General features: G+C 40.0%; 1 protein-coding gene and 1 long non-coding RNA gene across 2 annotated transcripts in view; one reads left to right on the top strand and one right to left on the bottom strand.

The window, feature by feature from the left end:
* The window catches only part of LOC148190044 (uncharacterized), a 131,578-nt gene that overhangs the window by 58,006 nt on the left and 56,438 nt on the right, over positions 1-17,134 (top strand). The gene's annotated exons all lie outside the window — the stretch shown is intronic.
* The window catches only part of LOC121942649 (vasorin-like), a 38,134-nt gene continuing 32,922 nt past the window's right edge, over positions 11,923-17,134 (bottom strand). Inside the window, exon 2 of the mRNA XM_042485913.2 lies at positions 11,923-16,722. Coding sequence (XP_042341847.2) covers positions 14,572-16,701 — 2,130 coding nt within the window. The 5' untranslated portion in view covers positions 16,702-16,722 and the 3' untranslated portion in view covers positions 11,923-14,571. The remainder of the gene's footprint in view (positions 16,723-17,134) is intronic.

Here is a 17,134-nt window from a genome sequence, read left to right as displayed (position 1 = left end):
CATCCATATTAATATTTTGTTGAACATGGTTTTCCCACCAAATAATAGTTTAAGACAACAACAACAACAACAAAAACTCTGAAAGGGGGCTGGAATCAGGTCTATCTCTCTCATTGAAAAGTTCTGGATCTGGCCTTCGCCCAGCTTGTGGTGGGTTCTGCTCTTACTTAAATATGTATGTGTGTGTGAGCGTTCTTGTATGTTGTGTGTGTTTTGCTCACAATGGGAGCATAGCTGACCTTGTCTGTCTGGTCTCCGAGGTGAAATCATTGTGCACTCTCCGGCCTGCACCTGCTCACCGAGTCTAACCACACAGAGTCTGACGAGATTAAATATTTCATCACACTCGGTCGTTTCAATAGAGACGGACACAATGTCTTTTGTTTGAAGAGGGAAAAACTCATAACTGAGAGTGGAGGTCACTCGCCTTTTCAGAGGCTCTTGGGGACTTATCTGTGTGAAAGGAAATGAGCTGCTGTTTGTCAGTCAACACACTCAAAAGTAGCCCAATATGACTGAAGAGAAGATGTAGAATCTTAAAAAAAAGCAAATCAAAAAGGATTTATAGTGTCACCTTGTTGCCGCTCACTAAATGTGCTCCGCACCTCTCTCATGGTACTTCAGACATCCTGAATTTGGCTGCTTTCCACACACTTTAACATGCATGGATTTAAAGCAGGAAGGAGTCCTTTTTCCTCCACGGGGAAATGAAAAACTATTTTAAATTTAATGAGGAAGAGTAAAAGAGCACAGTATGCTCATAAAAGTGCAAGGAACAATATGAGTTTTATGAAATATTGGAGACACGAGACATACTCCACCCAAAATGGAACCTTCCTGCTTTTGCTAAAGTCTGCAAAATAAACGGTATTTTGAGGTATGATTCATAAACTAAACTTTATTCCACTGCATTTTGTCATTCATTCATTTTCCGTTTTCCTCCTTACCTCCACTAACAACCACTCACCAGCAGTCCAAACCATCCCTGGTAGGAAACAGTGAATCTGGAAAAGATTGGCTCAAAATTTGGTTGCAGAAACCACACTGAAAAAACATAATCCCCACGGAGTTAAAAACAAATAAGGATTATGACGTGTGCCTCGTTTCACCAGCTACTGGAAAGTCCAAAGTGCATAAAACAACCTGACAGGAGTTTATGAGAATTAACTGCTCAGATTTAAGACTGACATGTAATCTTAGTATTTTGCTCTTTTCCAGTCTGCCAGTCAATGTTAAAGAAAATTTAAAGTAATAGTTTGACATTTTGGGAAATACACCCATTAGCTTTCTATCTGTAATGTAAATTAGTGAGATTATATCTATAAAACATCAAGCTACAGTCAGAAAATGGGTAGTTATCATGGCTGGAAACAGAACTACCATAGCTCTGTCACATGTTGGGTTTGTTTTTTATTTTCATTTTTTATTTAACCAGAAAAAAACCTCTTGAGATTAAAATCTCTTTTTTCAAGAGTGTCTTGGCCAAGACAGATTAAATTTAGAAAATTAAGCGATTACAGTTATGACATTTAATAAAACAAGGCTTAAGATGAGTAAACCTAAACAAAAGTTACAGTTAAAGATTTTATCATTATTAAGAGAGAGATAAAATGAGTCCCAGTCTTTTGCTCCATAGCTGGAAATTTGGCCAGTAATCCAACTCAAGATTTGCCAGCGGCTGTAATGAGAAAAGCTCTGCTTCATCTTCTTTTGTCAGTTAATGGAACTTTTTTGGTTAAATTTTGAATGACAGTTAAACAAATGCTAAGACAAGATAAAAGGGTCGTTATGTGGCTTCATCTGGAAGCAGATTTGTGTGGATCAGCAGGAATGAAGGAGAAGAAATGAGAATCCAAACTTAAAGCCAAGAGGGAAATATGAAAATGAAAACATTCTTTGAAAAATCTACTGGGTTGCATCTGTCTGTAATCTCCAATTTCTCCTCTGTCTTTCCCAAGCATTTAACCTCAAAATGCCTCATCTGAGTTTAAATCAAAGTTGGGGAACAATAAAACGCAAATGAGAGTTTAAATCAGAATTGATATCAGTCTTTAACAGCAAGCTTCATTTTAGGAAAACAGAATCAAAGACTCAGTGCGGTCTAAAGGTTCATTCTTGTTGGTGCATCCTGCTTTTAAGTCCTAAAAAAATCCCTTAAAAAGCTAGAATATTTTGTTTTAACAGTCTGGATTCTTTTAAATGTGTAACCAGCTTATTTAGACCTGCTGATTGAGTGAGCTATAATAAATTAGTGAAGCAAACATTACAAATACCATGTCAAACCAAAAGTCAACATGTCTGATGTTGTCCACAAAAGTTCTTTTCCTCCTCCTCTTTGACTTCATGCCAGGTCATGTCTAAATCTTCCCATCTGGCCTGACAAACACCAATAAAACAGGGTCCTTTGTTATTCAATAACTTAATTGGTATCAATTTGATGAGGGGAGGGAAAAGCCCAGAGGCTTAGCAGACGTTTCCTGAGAGGAAGAAGCAGAATGATGGAGGGGGGACGTAAGAGGGGGAGGGAGAGACGGGTAAAAATGGAATTTAAAGTTAAAACAATTGATAGATTTTAATGTTAACTTGTGTGTCACTCTGCCCCAAAATGAGCAAGATTTAAAGAATTTCCCATAAAATTAAGTAAAAACATGCTGAGTGGAATGATGAGTGGGAGAGATAATTAAAAGCAGCATGGAGGGAGACACAAGAAGGGGGATGATAGAAAGCAAGTAGTTAAAGCTGACAAGGGGATGGGATGAGTTACTGAAAATAGCCAAACCCTCCAAACACACCCTCTCTTGTTGCTATAAGTGGGCATAAAGAGGCTGACCATGGCCTGTTCCTACCAGAGGTCAAAGGTCACCTATTGAGAGGTAAAAGGTTAAGGGGAAATAGCCCTTCAGCAGTGAAGTGTTTTAGAGAGGAGGCTTATACAATAAAGCTAAAATGGGTGGACTGGAAGGACTCCATCAGAAGTTTTAAGTGCAGAAGTTTGATTCAATATCATAAACAATAAATGGTTAAAGAAATCACATAAATTCATCAACTGAGTATCAAAAACTCTCCACCTGCAGGGTTGAAAGGTTGCTCTGTGAAGATTGAAGGAAGGAAGCAGCTGTTAGCTTTGATCTGGAGCAAGACAATGTATTCACGACATACATTGGAGATTTGGAGCTCCGAGGCAGCCCGTTATTCTGCTAATTATGTCCACATTAGACGACTCTGCACCTGGCCATTTACGTCCGAAGCCAGTGTTTATTGCTAGCACAGGAAGTACAGTGGCCTGAATGTAGTGAGGTGCAAAATAAGGGGTTGTAGATTAGCACATAGAGAGTCTCTCATGCAGAAGACGGCAGCATTGTAGTCAAGACCAAACAAAATTGAGACCAAGTTGTGGCCAAGACCAAAATGTATCGTGACCACGTCAGGACCAAGATCAAAATAAGACCAAGAATTTTAGAGGTTGGGATTGCGTCAAAACCAAGGGAGGGTGAGACCAAGTCAAGACCAAGACAGGGCTAGACCAAAACAAGACCAAATCTTTTAGAGACTGAGACCAAGTTAAGACCAAGACTTTTAGAGATTAAAACCACGCCGAGTCAGGCTGAGACAAAGTCAAGACCAAGACAAGACCAGTTTGAGTCCCATACTGCATTGCACACTTAAAAAAATATAGAAGCAACAAGCAAACCACACTCCTCAAACTGATCTGACATATCCATGTTCCCATGAAAACACTCGCCTAAAACATATTAAGATTCTTCTTTGCTCATCTCCTTTGTTGCCATACTGCATGCACGTGTGTATGAATGAATGTACATGAGAAATGTCTTCAAAAAAATAAAAAGGGCAGAATCATCCACATTGATGTTTTTGTGTGGCCAAATGGTTCTATGAAGACAGGTTAGTGTGGCATTGCAGAAAGTTAGTCAGTTGTGCATGTCTCTCATGTGAGGTGCAAACCTTGAAATTAAAAAAATGTCAGCTTTGTTGAACCCTGAGAAAATCCAAAGTGATTGCATATGAAGTAGTAAGCATTTTGAAAGGCTATTTAAAGTGTTCAGGGTTTCATTTGACCACATTCTCTAAATCCACTGCAGTCAATGTAATTCTGTTAAATTAAAAACACCAACATTGAGTGTGAGTGAGGGTTTTTAAAGTGGCAACATTGATATGTTCATGGGGAAGAAATCATAGATTTATCAAACCCTTTCTTTCCCAGCATTATCAGTGCTGTAATTGCTCCCTGCATCTGTTCTTCGAACATGTCTGCATGCATGAACAGTCCTTCCCATGCTCATGCATGATTTATGCTTCATGCACATTGTATGCATGTTTGCAGCATAACATTTACAGGCACGTATGCCCCACTGTGGTGTAGTATTAGTCTTGTCTGTTATGCTTTGCAGTGAAGGCCTAAAAAAGGTGCAAGTCCCTGGTAATCCCTGCTCTGTGCACTCCTGTCATCTCCTATCACAACATGACCCGGCCTGGCCCTCAGGGTCTATTGTTGTGCCGCAAAAATTACTAGAACCCAATAAACCCTGAGCTGCTGCTCCAAGGCCCGAGTTCACTGCAAAACTCCGCTCTGTTCTCCATCTACATGCATGTTACCTCTGCTCACTACACTTACCTTCCAGCTCTCCTTGTTCCTGCCGTCACCTCAATTTATGGATCTTGTTTTTGCTCTTGAACTACTTTGCTTCTCCCTTTTTTTTTATACTGCAACATATTTTTAGAAAGAGCTGATACTTTAACTTGACAAGAAGATGACTACTTAACCACAGAAACATTTAAATTCCTTTCTCTTCTATCTTATTTCTGCTTTCTTCTTCATCACATGTAATTTCGTCTATTAGTGACAGTAGATCACAAGATGACAAGAACTCCACATACTTTTGTTTAATGTTTTTAGCGAATAGTTACAGCAATCTGCGAGATCTCGGGTGGTCTTGGGTTGCGCAGTGTCGAAGACTTTTTCATTTAACTTAAAATTCTGCCCCGGAGAACATGGAAGTCATTAAGGGCCCTGGGTAAGAGGAGACCTTTGGTCCACAGGCAAATGAATAGCAATTAAGGCTAATTTAATTAAACATTGTATTGCATTTCACAGAGGAAAAGAGCCATCCACAGCTTTATCCACTGTGTTTTTCTCATGAGAATAAGGAACATGAGCTCTGAACCCACATAATGTGGAAAGCCATTTTGGAGATCACTATAAAGTAAGCCTGCATTGTGTTGATTCAGTTCAGCCCCTTGAGTCATTAATTTTGTCCAGAAGTGGTGACGTAGCAATTAGTTAAGCATGCAAGCTGCTATGCAAGGCCCATCTGTCTATGTCTTATCCATTTGTTATATTTTCCAGAACAGGTAACAGGTATTTGTCTGAATGTCAACAAATTAAACAAAAAGACAAAAACCATAAATACTGGTTCGCTTTTCAGTTCTTTTGGACTCCCCCTTTAGCTCTCAGCCCCTAGCCCATGTTTCCTACTCAAAAGGAACTTTGTGCATTTATTGGGGACTATCTTGCTGTGGATTAATATGCTTCTTTTTGTGCTAGTGACGCAGGAGAACATATGTAAGATCACACAGTTTAAACCACAGTGGCAGTGTTAATAAAGGAACATGAGGCTCACTGATTTTTTTTTCTTCAAATAGTTTTTTGACAACAATGGAGCTTGAAAGTACAGAGCAATAATAATTGTTAGGCTTTGACTGCACAGACAATGCTTGTTAGGTTTGGTCTTTTCATGGGATTTGCTGACAATAAGGAAAATATTAAATATCACCTGCCTTATCCTTCAAGACATTAGTCTTAGTTTTGACTTGAGTGCTTTTGCTTTTAGGTCTCAATTAAGGGTGTTTTCATATCGGTAAGATGGATTCCTGCTGTACCAGAGTACGATTACGTTCACATTAACAATGTTGTGTGCACCCAAGTGCTCCTGACTCATCATCTACATCACATTTGTTTATGTTGTTGTGAGGCAAAGTAAAGAGTGGCCCTCTTGCCTGTCTTGCTACTTTATTGCACATTGTGGTGCAGGTCAAATGATGAGATTGGCTTGTGCTGCATGCTATGCAGATTTTGTTGGAGACAGGTACCATTCAGGAATGCCTTTGCAACACTCAGTGACTTCTTCTCCCGAATTTGGTACAACTGTTTTTCACACCTGATGCAAACCGTACCCGAGTACACGTGAAATGTACTCTAGAACACCTTTTTCAAGTGGAACCAAGCATGGATGGATGAACTGGGCTTGAGTATAGTACACAGTGGTCACACTGATCAAAGAACTGGACTTTGGGGTCCTTTGACTCAAATCTGAGCATAAGTCCCTGACAAGAATGCTTCCTAAGTTTTTAGCAGTCGAGTCTGGAATAAGTTTCAGAGCAGTCCAAGTAAAGTCTCAATTGCTAAAATTTGGCTCAGGAGGTAGAGGGAGTTGTTCAATAACCACAAGGTTGGCAGCTCAATATCTGGCTCCTCACCCATCTGTCAAAATGTCCTTTCAGACTCCATGGTGCCAGACACCCCTAGGCCTTTTGGATTTTCATGTCTTGTCCATGTATCTGCAAAACAAAAAAGCATTGCTCCCAAAAGCACTATATAAGTGCAGTTCATTTACCATTGACCACAGAGTATCAGACATTAACACAGGAAACAGCTGTTCATTTCCTGTTTCCAACCAACAGTCTATGTTGTTGTTGTTATTGTTGTTTTTCTCCAAGACATGGGTTGCTCCTGAACTTAACCAAGTGTTTATTACATTATTGTAACAATTACAACAAAAGTACCCCCACTTTACCAATGTAACTTAATCAACTGGTTTTAGATGGCACACAGAAACATTTCTTGCTAGGGGGTGATGGGGTGTCGGATCAGAAAATACTTCTTTAGGTTATTCTTACAGGTATTGTCAAATTTACGTCATGTGTTGTTTAATTCAGAGGATTTTTTAGAGGATTCACTGGGACTAGGACCAAGATGAAACACCAGGACATAAAACTTCACGTCAGAATCCCCTTTAAAGATTAGAAATGCATTCTGGAAAAAACGATCATAGATCTCTGTTATGAATTAGTGCCAAATGGTTTAGTGCATTCGTAAATGATTTTAAACACTATGAAGTATGTGATTCCCTTTTAACCGAGACATCCAAACTTTCTGAGCCAGAATTCGCTCTTCAAAATGCATCAGTGTCCAAAAGACATAAACCATGCTTTTAGTGTGCTAGCAGCTGTAGTAAACATTCTCTCGCTATCTCTCATTGGCCCTTATATATTACACAGGTATGTCAGCATCGATACGGAGATATATTGCGGCACAAATGGGTTGCATGTGGAATTCTCTGTTGTAATATGGTAGGTTAGGCACAGTGTATACACAGAAGTATGTATGCACGCACACACTCAGCCGGAGAGTTAAGATGCTTGTAGGGTCCGTTTAAACCATTATCAAGTCCAACAATCTGTCTGCAGTTGGATTTCACCCCATTCACTCTTTCCTCCCTACTCTTTTCTCTGCACACTCCATCTATCCACCCCCAGCAAGCCCTGACTGCTTTCATTACAACCAGATTGTTCAAATAAATCAAGCTTCCCCCCATCCAACTCCCCTGCTTTCTTTTTTCTCTCTCTTTCTGTCTTTTCTCTCAGCACCCTGCGGCAGTCTACGGAGGAAGGTCTTTAAACAAGAAGCACATTTTGGGGCTAATGCGGGTGATGGGCTGTGAAGTTGGGGTTTGTTTTAATTTGGGTACCCTTTGTGGCTCCAGTATATGTTGTGTATGCATCAAATGTCTATATTGACTAGGTGTGTTGGTTCAAACCAGTCAAAACTGTAGATTTAAGAAAGTGAAAGCCACGTTTGGCCGTGCAGGCACGCTTTTAAATGGTTGTTTTGGAGCTTGAATGTGTTGCTTGGTCTGGTGAAGGATTCTTATAGTTGAAACTATATGGACTACTCCAAAAACTACACAGTTAAAAGAGTTCAGAGAAGAAACAACAGTTGTCAAACTTGTAGTTTCAAACATACGTTGGACTAAAAATCATGATGCTTTTGTCAGATTTAGTGGTGGGATGGGAAAACATCTTTGCGGAACAATTTGTCTGAATCCAAAGGTAGAAATTGCTCATCAAATGGATTTAAATCATTGTTGGGTTGGTGTAAAGTTAAAAAAAAAAAAGGCTGTCTGAAATCTTACTAAATTTCAGTCATGTTTTCCTCACTGTATAGCTACCTATAATCGACTCATGAGCCATTAAAAAGATTGCCATCCCTGCGACGAGGGGCTAACATCTATCAAATCTGACTGCTCACTTTGACTTTGAATTTTGAATTCTCCTGCTAAAAATAGATGATTTTATCTTTTGTGCCAGACTTTTATTTCACGTTTATGTGTTTGCAGTTCGGTGCTGCAAAATAGCTTAAGCATAAACTCACTACAGTAGCTGCTACTTAGCTACCAAATGATCTCATCTGTTGTGTCTGTTTCTGAAATTTAAACAGAGAAAATGTCCTTGCCAAGCTCATCGCAATATATTGTGCGTAACCATGTCTTTGACAAGTTCAGACAGCATGGCATCGAATGGCATCCAAGCGTTGCGCTGATGTCTGTTATGTTTCTGGGGTAACATATTGTCCTAGGAACTGATTTGTCAGAGGTAAAATATGCTATTGCAAGTGTTTCTCCCTCCAAAGTTAAAATCAGATATTTTATAGACAGTGTCTGTAGTATTGAGTAATTTCAGAAGAGACAGGGTATTTTATTCAAATTCTGTCTTATGCTGTGTATACTCTGTCACATTTAGGGATGGTACTATGTCATTCTTTTGCACAGGATACATAAGTCTCGCATCTTTGAAATAAAGTTCCAAGTCAAGACAGTCAAGAGTTCAGTTCCAAGTCCTAAACTTGAGTTTTGAGTCCTAAATAAGTCATGATGTACTCTTTACCAAATGTAATGCCATTTTAACTGCAGATTATAAATATAGTTCATTTGCAGACATGCTTTTAAATATTTGTATATATCTGTTAAAAACAAGTTTGTTGGAAGTTGAACTCCATCTCTGATTTTTTTGCCCCACATTTGCAGACTGTATATTTGTTTTTTGTTGAGCGCTGCATTGGATTTGTGTGCGAATTATCTTTTTTTAAAAAGCTCAGTATTGTAACATTAGTTCCTCATAGTTCCTGCCTGAAACTTGATTAGATGCTGTCAGATTGGTTTTCAAAAAGTTGATCATCTATGTCGACTTGCTGAGTATGAATAGCGTCAGTGTTATAGCTGATTCAGGACATGGAGTGAAGTGAACAGATTTGTGGCAAAATATATTAAATAACATTAATTATTACTTTTTCATCTTGGGGGAAAGGTCAAAAGGCTAAAGTCCGAGTGTTTAGTCATCGTTTTAAATTGATTGGCAAGTCTTTGATTTTGTCAAGTCGATTCTAAAGTCATCAAATTTGTGACTCGAGTCTGACTTTAGTCCAAGTCATGTGACTCGAGTCTTCAGTGAGCAAGTACCATTATCATCAACCCCAAGAGGCAGGCGGTAATTCAGTGTTTTCTTCAAGGTTTATTTGGCAGTTATCATGGGAAAGACATTTACGCTCATTTCTGTCATAAAGAAGCTGATCCAAGGAGTCAACCAAAAATATTCCAGGCAGTCGCAAATATGCTTCAAGTTGCTCAAATTTAGCTCCCTTTTATATCACTCTGTACTATTCTGACATTTTTATTAGGTTTGACTTTTGAGTGCATTAAAAACTACTTTGCTGAATCCTAAAAACAAAAAAAAAAGAAATCTCTTTCCTTACTGCTCCAGTTTTAGTATGCCACCCCAGGCCACACCCTTCAAAAGTGGTTCTTGTTTTAGCAAACACACAAAACAACCAAACAAGCGTGTTTTCTCCCCTAGTAATTTTCTGCGGAATTCACAACGATAATCTAAAAAACCCGCCTACTGAGCCACAGTGACTTCTGTCAGTCCTGCAGCTTTTTAAAAGAATCCCCTTAATTTTAATCTCCTTTTCATTAGAAACTGAAAGACTGCAATCTGTTCCCCGAATATATAATTAGATATTTGTTTTTCTGTATCGACTGTCTTTTGGTTTTCTAGGCATGATGAACAGGCATACTGCAATGGATTCAGAACTTTGTGCTCTGAATGCATTTATTCTGTCTGTCTGATTGAAAACAGCTAAGCATCTTACTATTTAAATTGAGTTATTTGAGAAGGCTTCATAGAATAAGATCGGCTCTTTTTAACTGTGTCCAAATACCATACAGCCTAAAAATATTACACCAATGTTGACAGTCAGTATTCTGGCAGTTGGTGTACAAAATGTTCGGTTAATATTTGAAACACATGCGTTCAAACAGTAATTGTTCAAGTTGTTTTGGGTTTTTTTAAGCTATTGTCGGTGCTGTCATACCATCATCCTTTCATTTCCATCATGCTTCGCATTATGAGACAATAGTCTCAATTAATACCACATTCAAAAATCAAGTGTATTGACATTGCATGAGTACAGCTGTATAAACTTTATCCAATGTAAACATACCACATTTCTCAAAATTTGCAAATTAGGACACAGGAATTGAACATATTGAATAGGAAAGGTTCCACCCACTGAGTTTCGAACTTAAAAAGCAGGGGTATAATTAATAACATAATATCTGCATGCCATTTAGGTGTGTCATTCCAGGGCTTCGGCATTTTAGCTCAATGTTGTGCATCACTGGGACACTTAAATGGCATGTGGCCATAATTAATGTAATTAGTTACGCCTGTGCTTTTCTGCTTTGACGAATTAAAAGGCCCATTAAATAAATTATTCATCCTGGTCACTTATGTCTTTCTAACTTTTAAAAGCTCCATTACTTGCTCAGTGTGGACTGCAGCTCCATTATTTGACATCAGAGCAGACATACCTGAACAGTGAAGTCACAATTGTTTTTATTTATTGGCCATGGATACTGATCAGTGACACTGTGCTGGACCAGAATGATGGTTACACTATTGTAACCCTAGTTCTATTAGCATGTAACCAAACTGAGGGGAGCCAGGGGTCAAAAGACAGTGGCTAGTTGCTGTCGCTTAGGAGAAAAATGATTGTAGATGGTGTCATATGGCTGTTCCATATACTGTAGGCTCTGCATGTATTCAGGTAGGCAAGTCTTGATTGGCCAGCTATGCGGGTGCAAATTTCACTGGTGAAGAAAGTATTGCTTATTGAGTCCAGAATAAGGAAGAGACTGTGTGAGATCAAACTGCCCATTTTTCGATATCTGAAATGATAATCTCTAATTTACTTGGTAGTTAAAACTGACCAGATTCAAAGATCCTCTCTTCTTATTCGTTTTATTTTGCATTCATTATGGTAAGTTTGGATGTATCCTATTGCGCTGTTTAAAGTGCTTGGTAAGATGTGAAAATGCTAAATCAACAAGAATACAGCCAGTAGCTAAAAGCAGCAGAGCTATGCAATGTCTTTTATTTGGAAACTGCGTGTTGTCTTGTAATATTTTCCTCTGGCATCTGTTTTTGGCCATTAGTGGAAAATACAGAAAATGACCTCCATCCACAAACCTACATCACGTCACAAAGTAATCATGTTGTGGTTGAGGTTAGAGCGAATGTGTGTGTGAAAGAGTGTAATGAGGTTATTGAGAGATACAGGCCGTGTGCAATCAGATTCTGTTGTTACTGGAAATCCTTGCTCTGTTTTTATGTTTAACTTTGCTCTATGACAACATTCAAACCCGACTTACAGCCTCAAATGGGCACGAATTCCTCAAATCCACAAGGAGGAATAAAACACATAAGCATGTACATTACTGCTCTATCATAAGGTCATATAAAATAATCTGAATCATTAAGGCAACACCATTCACCAAAATCACAGGCAGATTTAACATTAAACCTTTTTAATACTGTTCTTTTTTCTCAGCATTGCTTTTCTCACAAACATAAAAACATCATTGACGTAATAGACAAACATAAAACAAGAAAAAAAGACATATTCCCTAAATAAACAGGGAAGGTTCTGTAACAAGCATGTTGAAAATATTTCAAACATTTCCTGCTCCTCTCACTGTCCAAAGCCATGCAAAGAGTCTTCCACTTGATATATTGTTGGAGAGCAGATATATGAGCATCTGTGTCTGTGTTTATACTGGAATATTGACAGAATAAGGAAAGTGGAGAAGCCAGAGAATGGTAAGTTGATTTTGGACAGTGCTGGAGTGTAGTGCATGGACTCAATTATAAAGCAGACAATGTACTGTAGTAGTGGAAGCAAAAACACACACACCTGAAAAAACTGATAAAACCCAGTCATCCAAGCTTTCTGCTGTTACTGTAGATCACCAAGAACCAAGGTCTTCTTAACAACTGATTACATTACATTTCATGTTTCTTCATTTGTAGTTTGTAATGTAATATATTTCAGTATCTTGTGAGATAAAACAAAGGCCCTTTTGTTCTTGAAAGCATGTAACATGACACTACAAGATGTCAGTAAGGCTCTGCACGAATGTTGCTTAGGCATGTCTCTGTAAACCTATTATACTTGGCAAATTAAGATTCTTTCTCATGGAAGGAAAAGATATATATATATATAAAAAGGAGAAGTAACACTAAACGCTTGTGACATTCCCAGCCCCAGATAGGAAAAAGGGAACAAATACATCAGAACGGTGCACTTAGCCTGTGCATTTCACAGTCTGGTTGGCCGTAAACAAGCAAAACCGTCTCCAAACACACATGACAATAATTCTACGGCAACAAAACACACTGGATGGTTAGAGTGGAACAGAGCTAGAGAGAGGAAGTGAGAACAAACAGCTACAGGGGAACCTTGTCTAGATTGTATCTCAAAAAACGGTTCGGTCAGCAGTGCCAAGAAGAAACTTATGCATTAAAGTCACTGACAGTCACAGCAAGTTTCCTTCAGGCTCTTTGAACTTACTCTCTTTTCTCAGCACGCGTGTGCTGCTTTATAGGAGTGGGTTTTGCGGCAAAAGGCCTTTGAACACAATTTTGGGAACTTTGGCTGTCAAAAACAGTCTGTGGCTTGTCCTTTTGTAGCGCTGGCAGACCTAGCAGAGTATATAAAGTGTCTGACACATGATAGTTACATTGACTTTGCAAGCTCCTCAAACATATTTTTGGCAAACCACATACAAAAGTATTCTGTGCATGATGTAAAGATGATAATTTAGTCCTTAAATTAAAACTTTTTAGTAGATTTTTGATTATTGTTGGTAGTTTTTAGTGCTTTAGTGCTTTCAAGAATCTAAGCTAGTGTTTACTTAGCACTCACTGCAAGTAGCCCTGGAAAGTTTTAGTGACATGTGACCTAAAATGCAAGTAAAAAAGATTTAGAATCCATGATGACTTATGCAAGCTTTTTCAAAGAACAATTTAAAAACTTTCAACTCGCAACGATGGCAATACTGAATAGACATCAACAGCAAAAAAGCTTAATAACATAACAATACAAAAAAAAAACATGGCAAAAACAGAATATCATGATATAAGATAGACAAAACAGCCTTCCCGTCACAGAACAATGCAGGCAAAGTCCATTCTCAATGGCTCTTCATTCAGTCCATTTATCTTTCACAGCAAATTCATCTCCCACAGAGCCAAAAGCCTCAGGATGTGTGGAGAGAATTATGGTAGATCTGTTGACACGGAAGAATCCAATTCCACATGTGGAGAAACTTGAAGTTTTCTTTCAGATTAGATAATGTCAACAGCAAAATATGACGTTTAGACAGCTTTTTACGGTCATCAACCTTTTACTAGCTTTGCAAAATATTTTTCAAAGGTTTTGTTTTATTGCATTTCTTTATGTGACCATCAGTCTTGTGGCAGTTCGTGACTGGGACACTGGAGAGGAAAAGAAATTCTTTTCAGTGCAAGTTCTTTTTATAATCCCCACAGAGCAGTTGGGGTCAGTCAAAAACCCATTTCGTACCAGTCCAGGAGTTCATCTGCATTACCGTTTTTATTTCCACCACTGTCACTTCCTCCAGTTTTGTAGCTCAAACCCCGGGGCACTTTCCCCCATATCTCCCAAATCCAGCAACAGGATTATAGCTCATCCTCATAGTTTCTTTTATATAAACAAAGAAGTTTTCTTAAATGAGCGACTGGTTACAGTTATGTCAATGCAAAAAGGCACTTCCGTTTTCAGTCTGCTACTAAGACCCTTCTAGTCAATTGCACTTTAATCACTTAGTTAGGTTTCACCACCATTAGACTCTGCTAGATGACTGTAAACCACATCCTGATCATAGTCCCACAGTGGTTTAGCACATTGCCAATATGCTGTAATGTTAATTTCATCATTCAGTATCTAAAATAGATGATCTAGTTGTAGTGTTGCCATTTGGACAACAAAGATAGTAAGTGCCACTTTTAAAATTGTGGATTTCTGATATTGGAATGATAATTTTATTTTTAACCACTAAGTGAGCCATGACAGGATTCTCTAATGGGCAAGCCCATTCTTTCCAAAAATCTTTCCAAGTGTTTGTATTTTATAGCATCTTAGAAATAAGATGGCTTTAAGGATGCTAGATTGTTATTTGATGGGCAGTGTCCTTGCATCAAGGGTACTTCATAGTCCAAACCCCCATTTTGTTGCAATGATGAAGGCGGCTGCGGAGTGTGACAGCGGTCAATCTCAGGCTGTTTTTGGGGTAGCGTACCATTTCCCCCATTCTCCAGACATGCCTTCATGCCCTCCAGTTCCATGGGATCAGGATCTGCTGGGCCAAGCTCCAGCTCCATTTCTGCCTTGGCCTGCCTCCTCTTTCGGACACAGATGATTGTTCCAGCCACCACAGCCAATCCCAGCACCAGTGCCAGTGCAGCCACTGCTGGGATGAGCGTGTATGTCAGCGGACTTTGTGTCTCCACCCTGGACTCTGAGGATGTCTGCGAAACCCCTTCAGTGCGAGCCTCTGTACACGACCCTGTTTCTATTGAGATGTTTGCCCTAGAGTTGATTCTTTCACCCAGGGGACTGGCACAGACTGAGTAGGTACAGTTTGGTCTCAAACCTCGCAAAGTGTACTCAGGGTAAGATGCCGGTACACTTAGGATAATGGGGCGGCGGTCAGGCCCTGAGAGGTTACGGTAGGTCAACCTGATGCCACGGATGTGTGGCCGTGTCTCAATGAAACGGTGCAGGTCAAGAAGGATAGATGTCGAAGTGACCTGCCGTGAGCTGATGGCATCAAGTTCAACAGGCACAGCAGGGACAACTGGCAAAACTTGTGTTGCTGAAGGTTTTGGCGGCTCAGGAACTTCGTCCATATTTTCGCAGTAGAGGCCAGAAGTTCCAGAGGGACACAGACAGCTGAGTTGACCCAGTGGATCAAAATTACAAGTGCCGCCATTAAGGCAGATGTTTGTTGGGCAGATGTGTTCCCCTAGCTCCCCACTGGTGGAGCTTGGGGATACTGGAGGTTCTGGTGAAAGGGGGCTGTCTGTTTTTGAGGAAACGGTTGTCTCACTGGGTGGAGGAGGAGGAGGAGGAGGAATAGCATTGGTGTGGATGGTCTCTGGAGATGTGGTGGGCATCTGGGGAACAGGAGTACTTCCAATGGGGGAGCCGATCAGCACCGTTGTGGTAGGTGGACAACCAAAATCGTTGTGCTCCAGCGCAGAAAGCATCTTTCCGGCATTGACTAGAGGGAAGTGACATCTGGTTTCCTCAGGCCTCCCAAGATTTACACTCTTTTCTTTTAGCCAAACAGGGAACCAGGCTAATGGACACAAGCAGTTAAATGGGTTCTCAGCTGCTGTCAGGTGCATCAATCTAGGGAAGGTCTGGAAGAAACTCTGGGAAAATCCCTGGAGATTAAGTCCACTGAGATCCAGTTCTTGAAGTCCAATCAGTTTCTGGAAGTCCTCCACTCTGAGCTCACCCAGTGGGTTGGCAGCCAGGCTGAGCTTGATTAGCCCCTTGAGGGAATCCTGCTTTAGGGCCAGGGGCACCTCAGTTAACTGGTTTGTGGAGATGTCAAGCTCATGGAGGTTCCCCAGGGAGGCTATAAGATCCTCATCCACAGAGGTAAGCCCCAGAGAGGCCACCTTAAGGGCTTCAAGGTGGGGAGTCTTGAGATCTGATGGTCCCAGAGTTGGGATGTTGTTGTGGCTGAGGTCTAGAAGCAGAAGCTTAGGGAAATGAAGGGCTGGCAGAGAGGTGAGCTGGTTCCCTTGGAGCTTGAGTTCCAGTAGCATCTCTAAACTTTCAAAAGCTTCCAAATGGATGCTCTGAATGCGGTTTGCATGAAGATACAGCCTCTCCAGCTGGACCAACCCAGAAAAACTGCCTTTGGAGATGTGTGTAATGTGGTTAGAGGAAAGGTCTAAGTTTTTCAGCTTAGTCAACATCTCAAACACACCATCAGGAATCTCTGCCAGCTCATTCTGGCTCAGATCTAGCAACTCCAATTCCACCAGGCCTTCGAAGTCGTCTTGGGACAAAGTGTCAATGCCATTCTGGAAGATGTATAGATTTTGGGTGGTGGTGGAGACACGAGGCACAACGTTGGAGTGTCTATGAATGCAGAATACCGAGTCTGGCATCTGGCAGGAACACTCAGCTGGGCAGTCGGAGGATAACACCAGACCAAATGAGAAGAAGAGGAGCAGGAAGTAAGGCAGCATGGTGATGTCAGGCCTTAAACCCTGTAAGACATGAGAGAGAGAGACAATGGTTGGCGTTAATCACCATTCGCTTACTAATCTGGTCATAATAAAAGTAAGGCTTTACAGTAAGTGACAAATTGAGACATAAAATAGTGTAAATAGACATTATAACTTAGAAATTAAAAAACATTAAGATATATTTTCTTAATGTTATGCCTAAACCCCAAATCTCACAAACAAATGCATAAGGAGTTTTGTCCTTATCCCTTCCACAAATGCGTCTATACACTCTCATTTATACCATAAATTACAATACAATGGATGTATTACGAGCTCACTTTAGCCAATCAACAAACTTTAGCCCCCACATGCATAGAAACAAACAGTTACACTGCTCCATCATAGAGAATTTGCCATTTTCTATCCTTGATGAACAGACACCCCAGGGATC

The sequence above is a fragment of the Plectropomus leopardus genome, chromosome 3 (genome assembly GCF_026936395.1).
Source record: "Plectropomus leopardus strain MGB_pleo_1.0 chromosome 3, ASM2693639v1, whole genome shotgun sequence".
Taxonomy (NCBI): domain Eukaryota; kingdom Metazoa; phylum Chordata; class Actinopteri; order Perciformes; family Serranidae; genus Plectropomus; species Plectropomus leopardus.
Note: the sequence above shows the minus strand (reverse complement) of the source record. Positions and strands in the feature narration are given on the sequence as shown.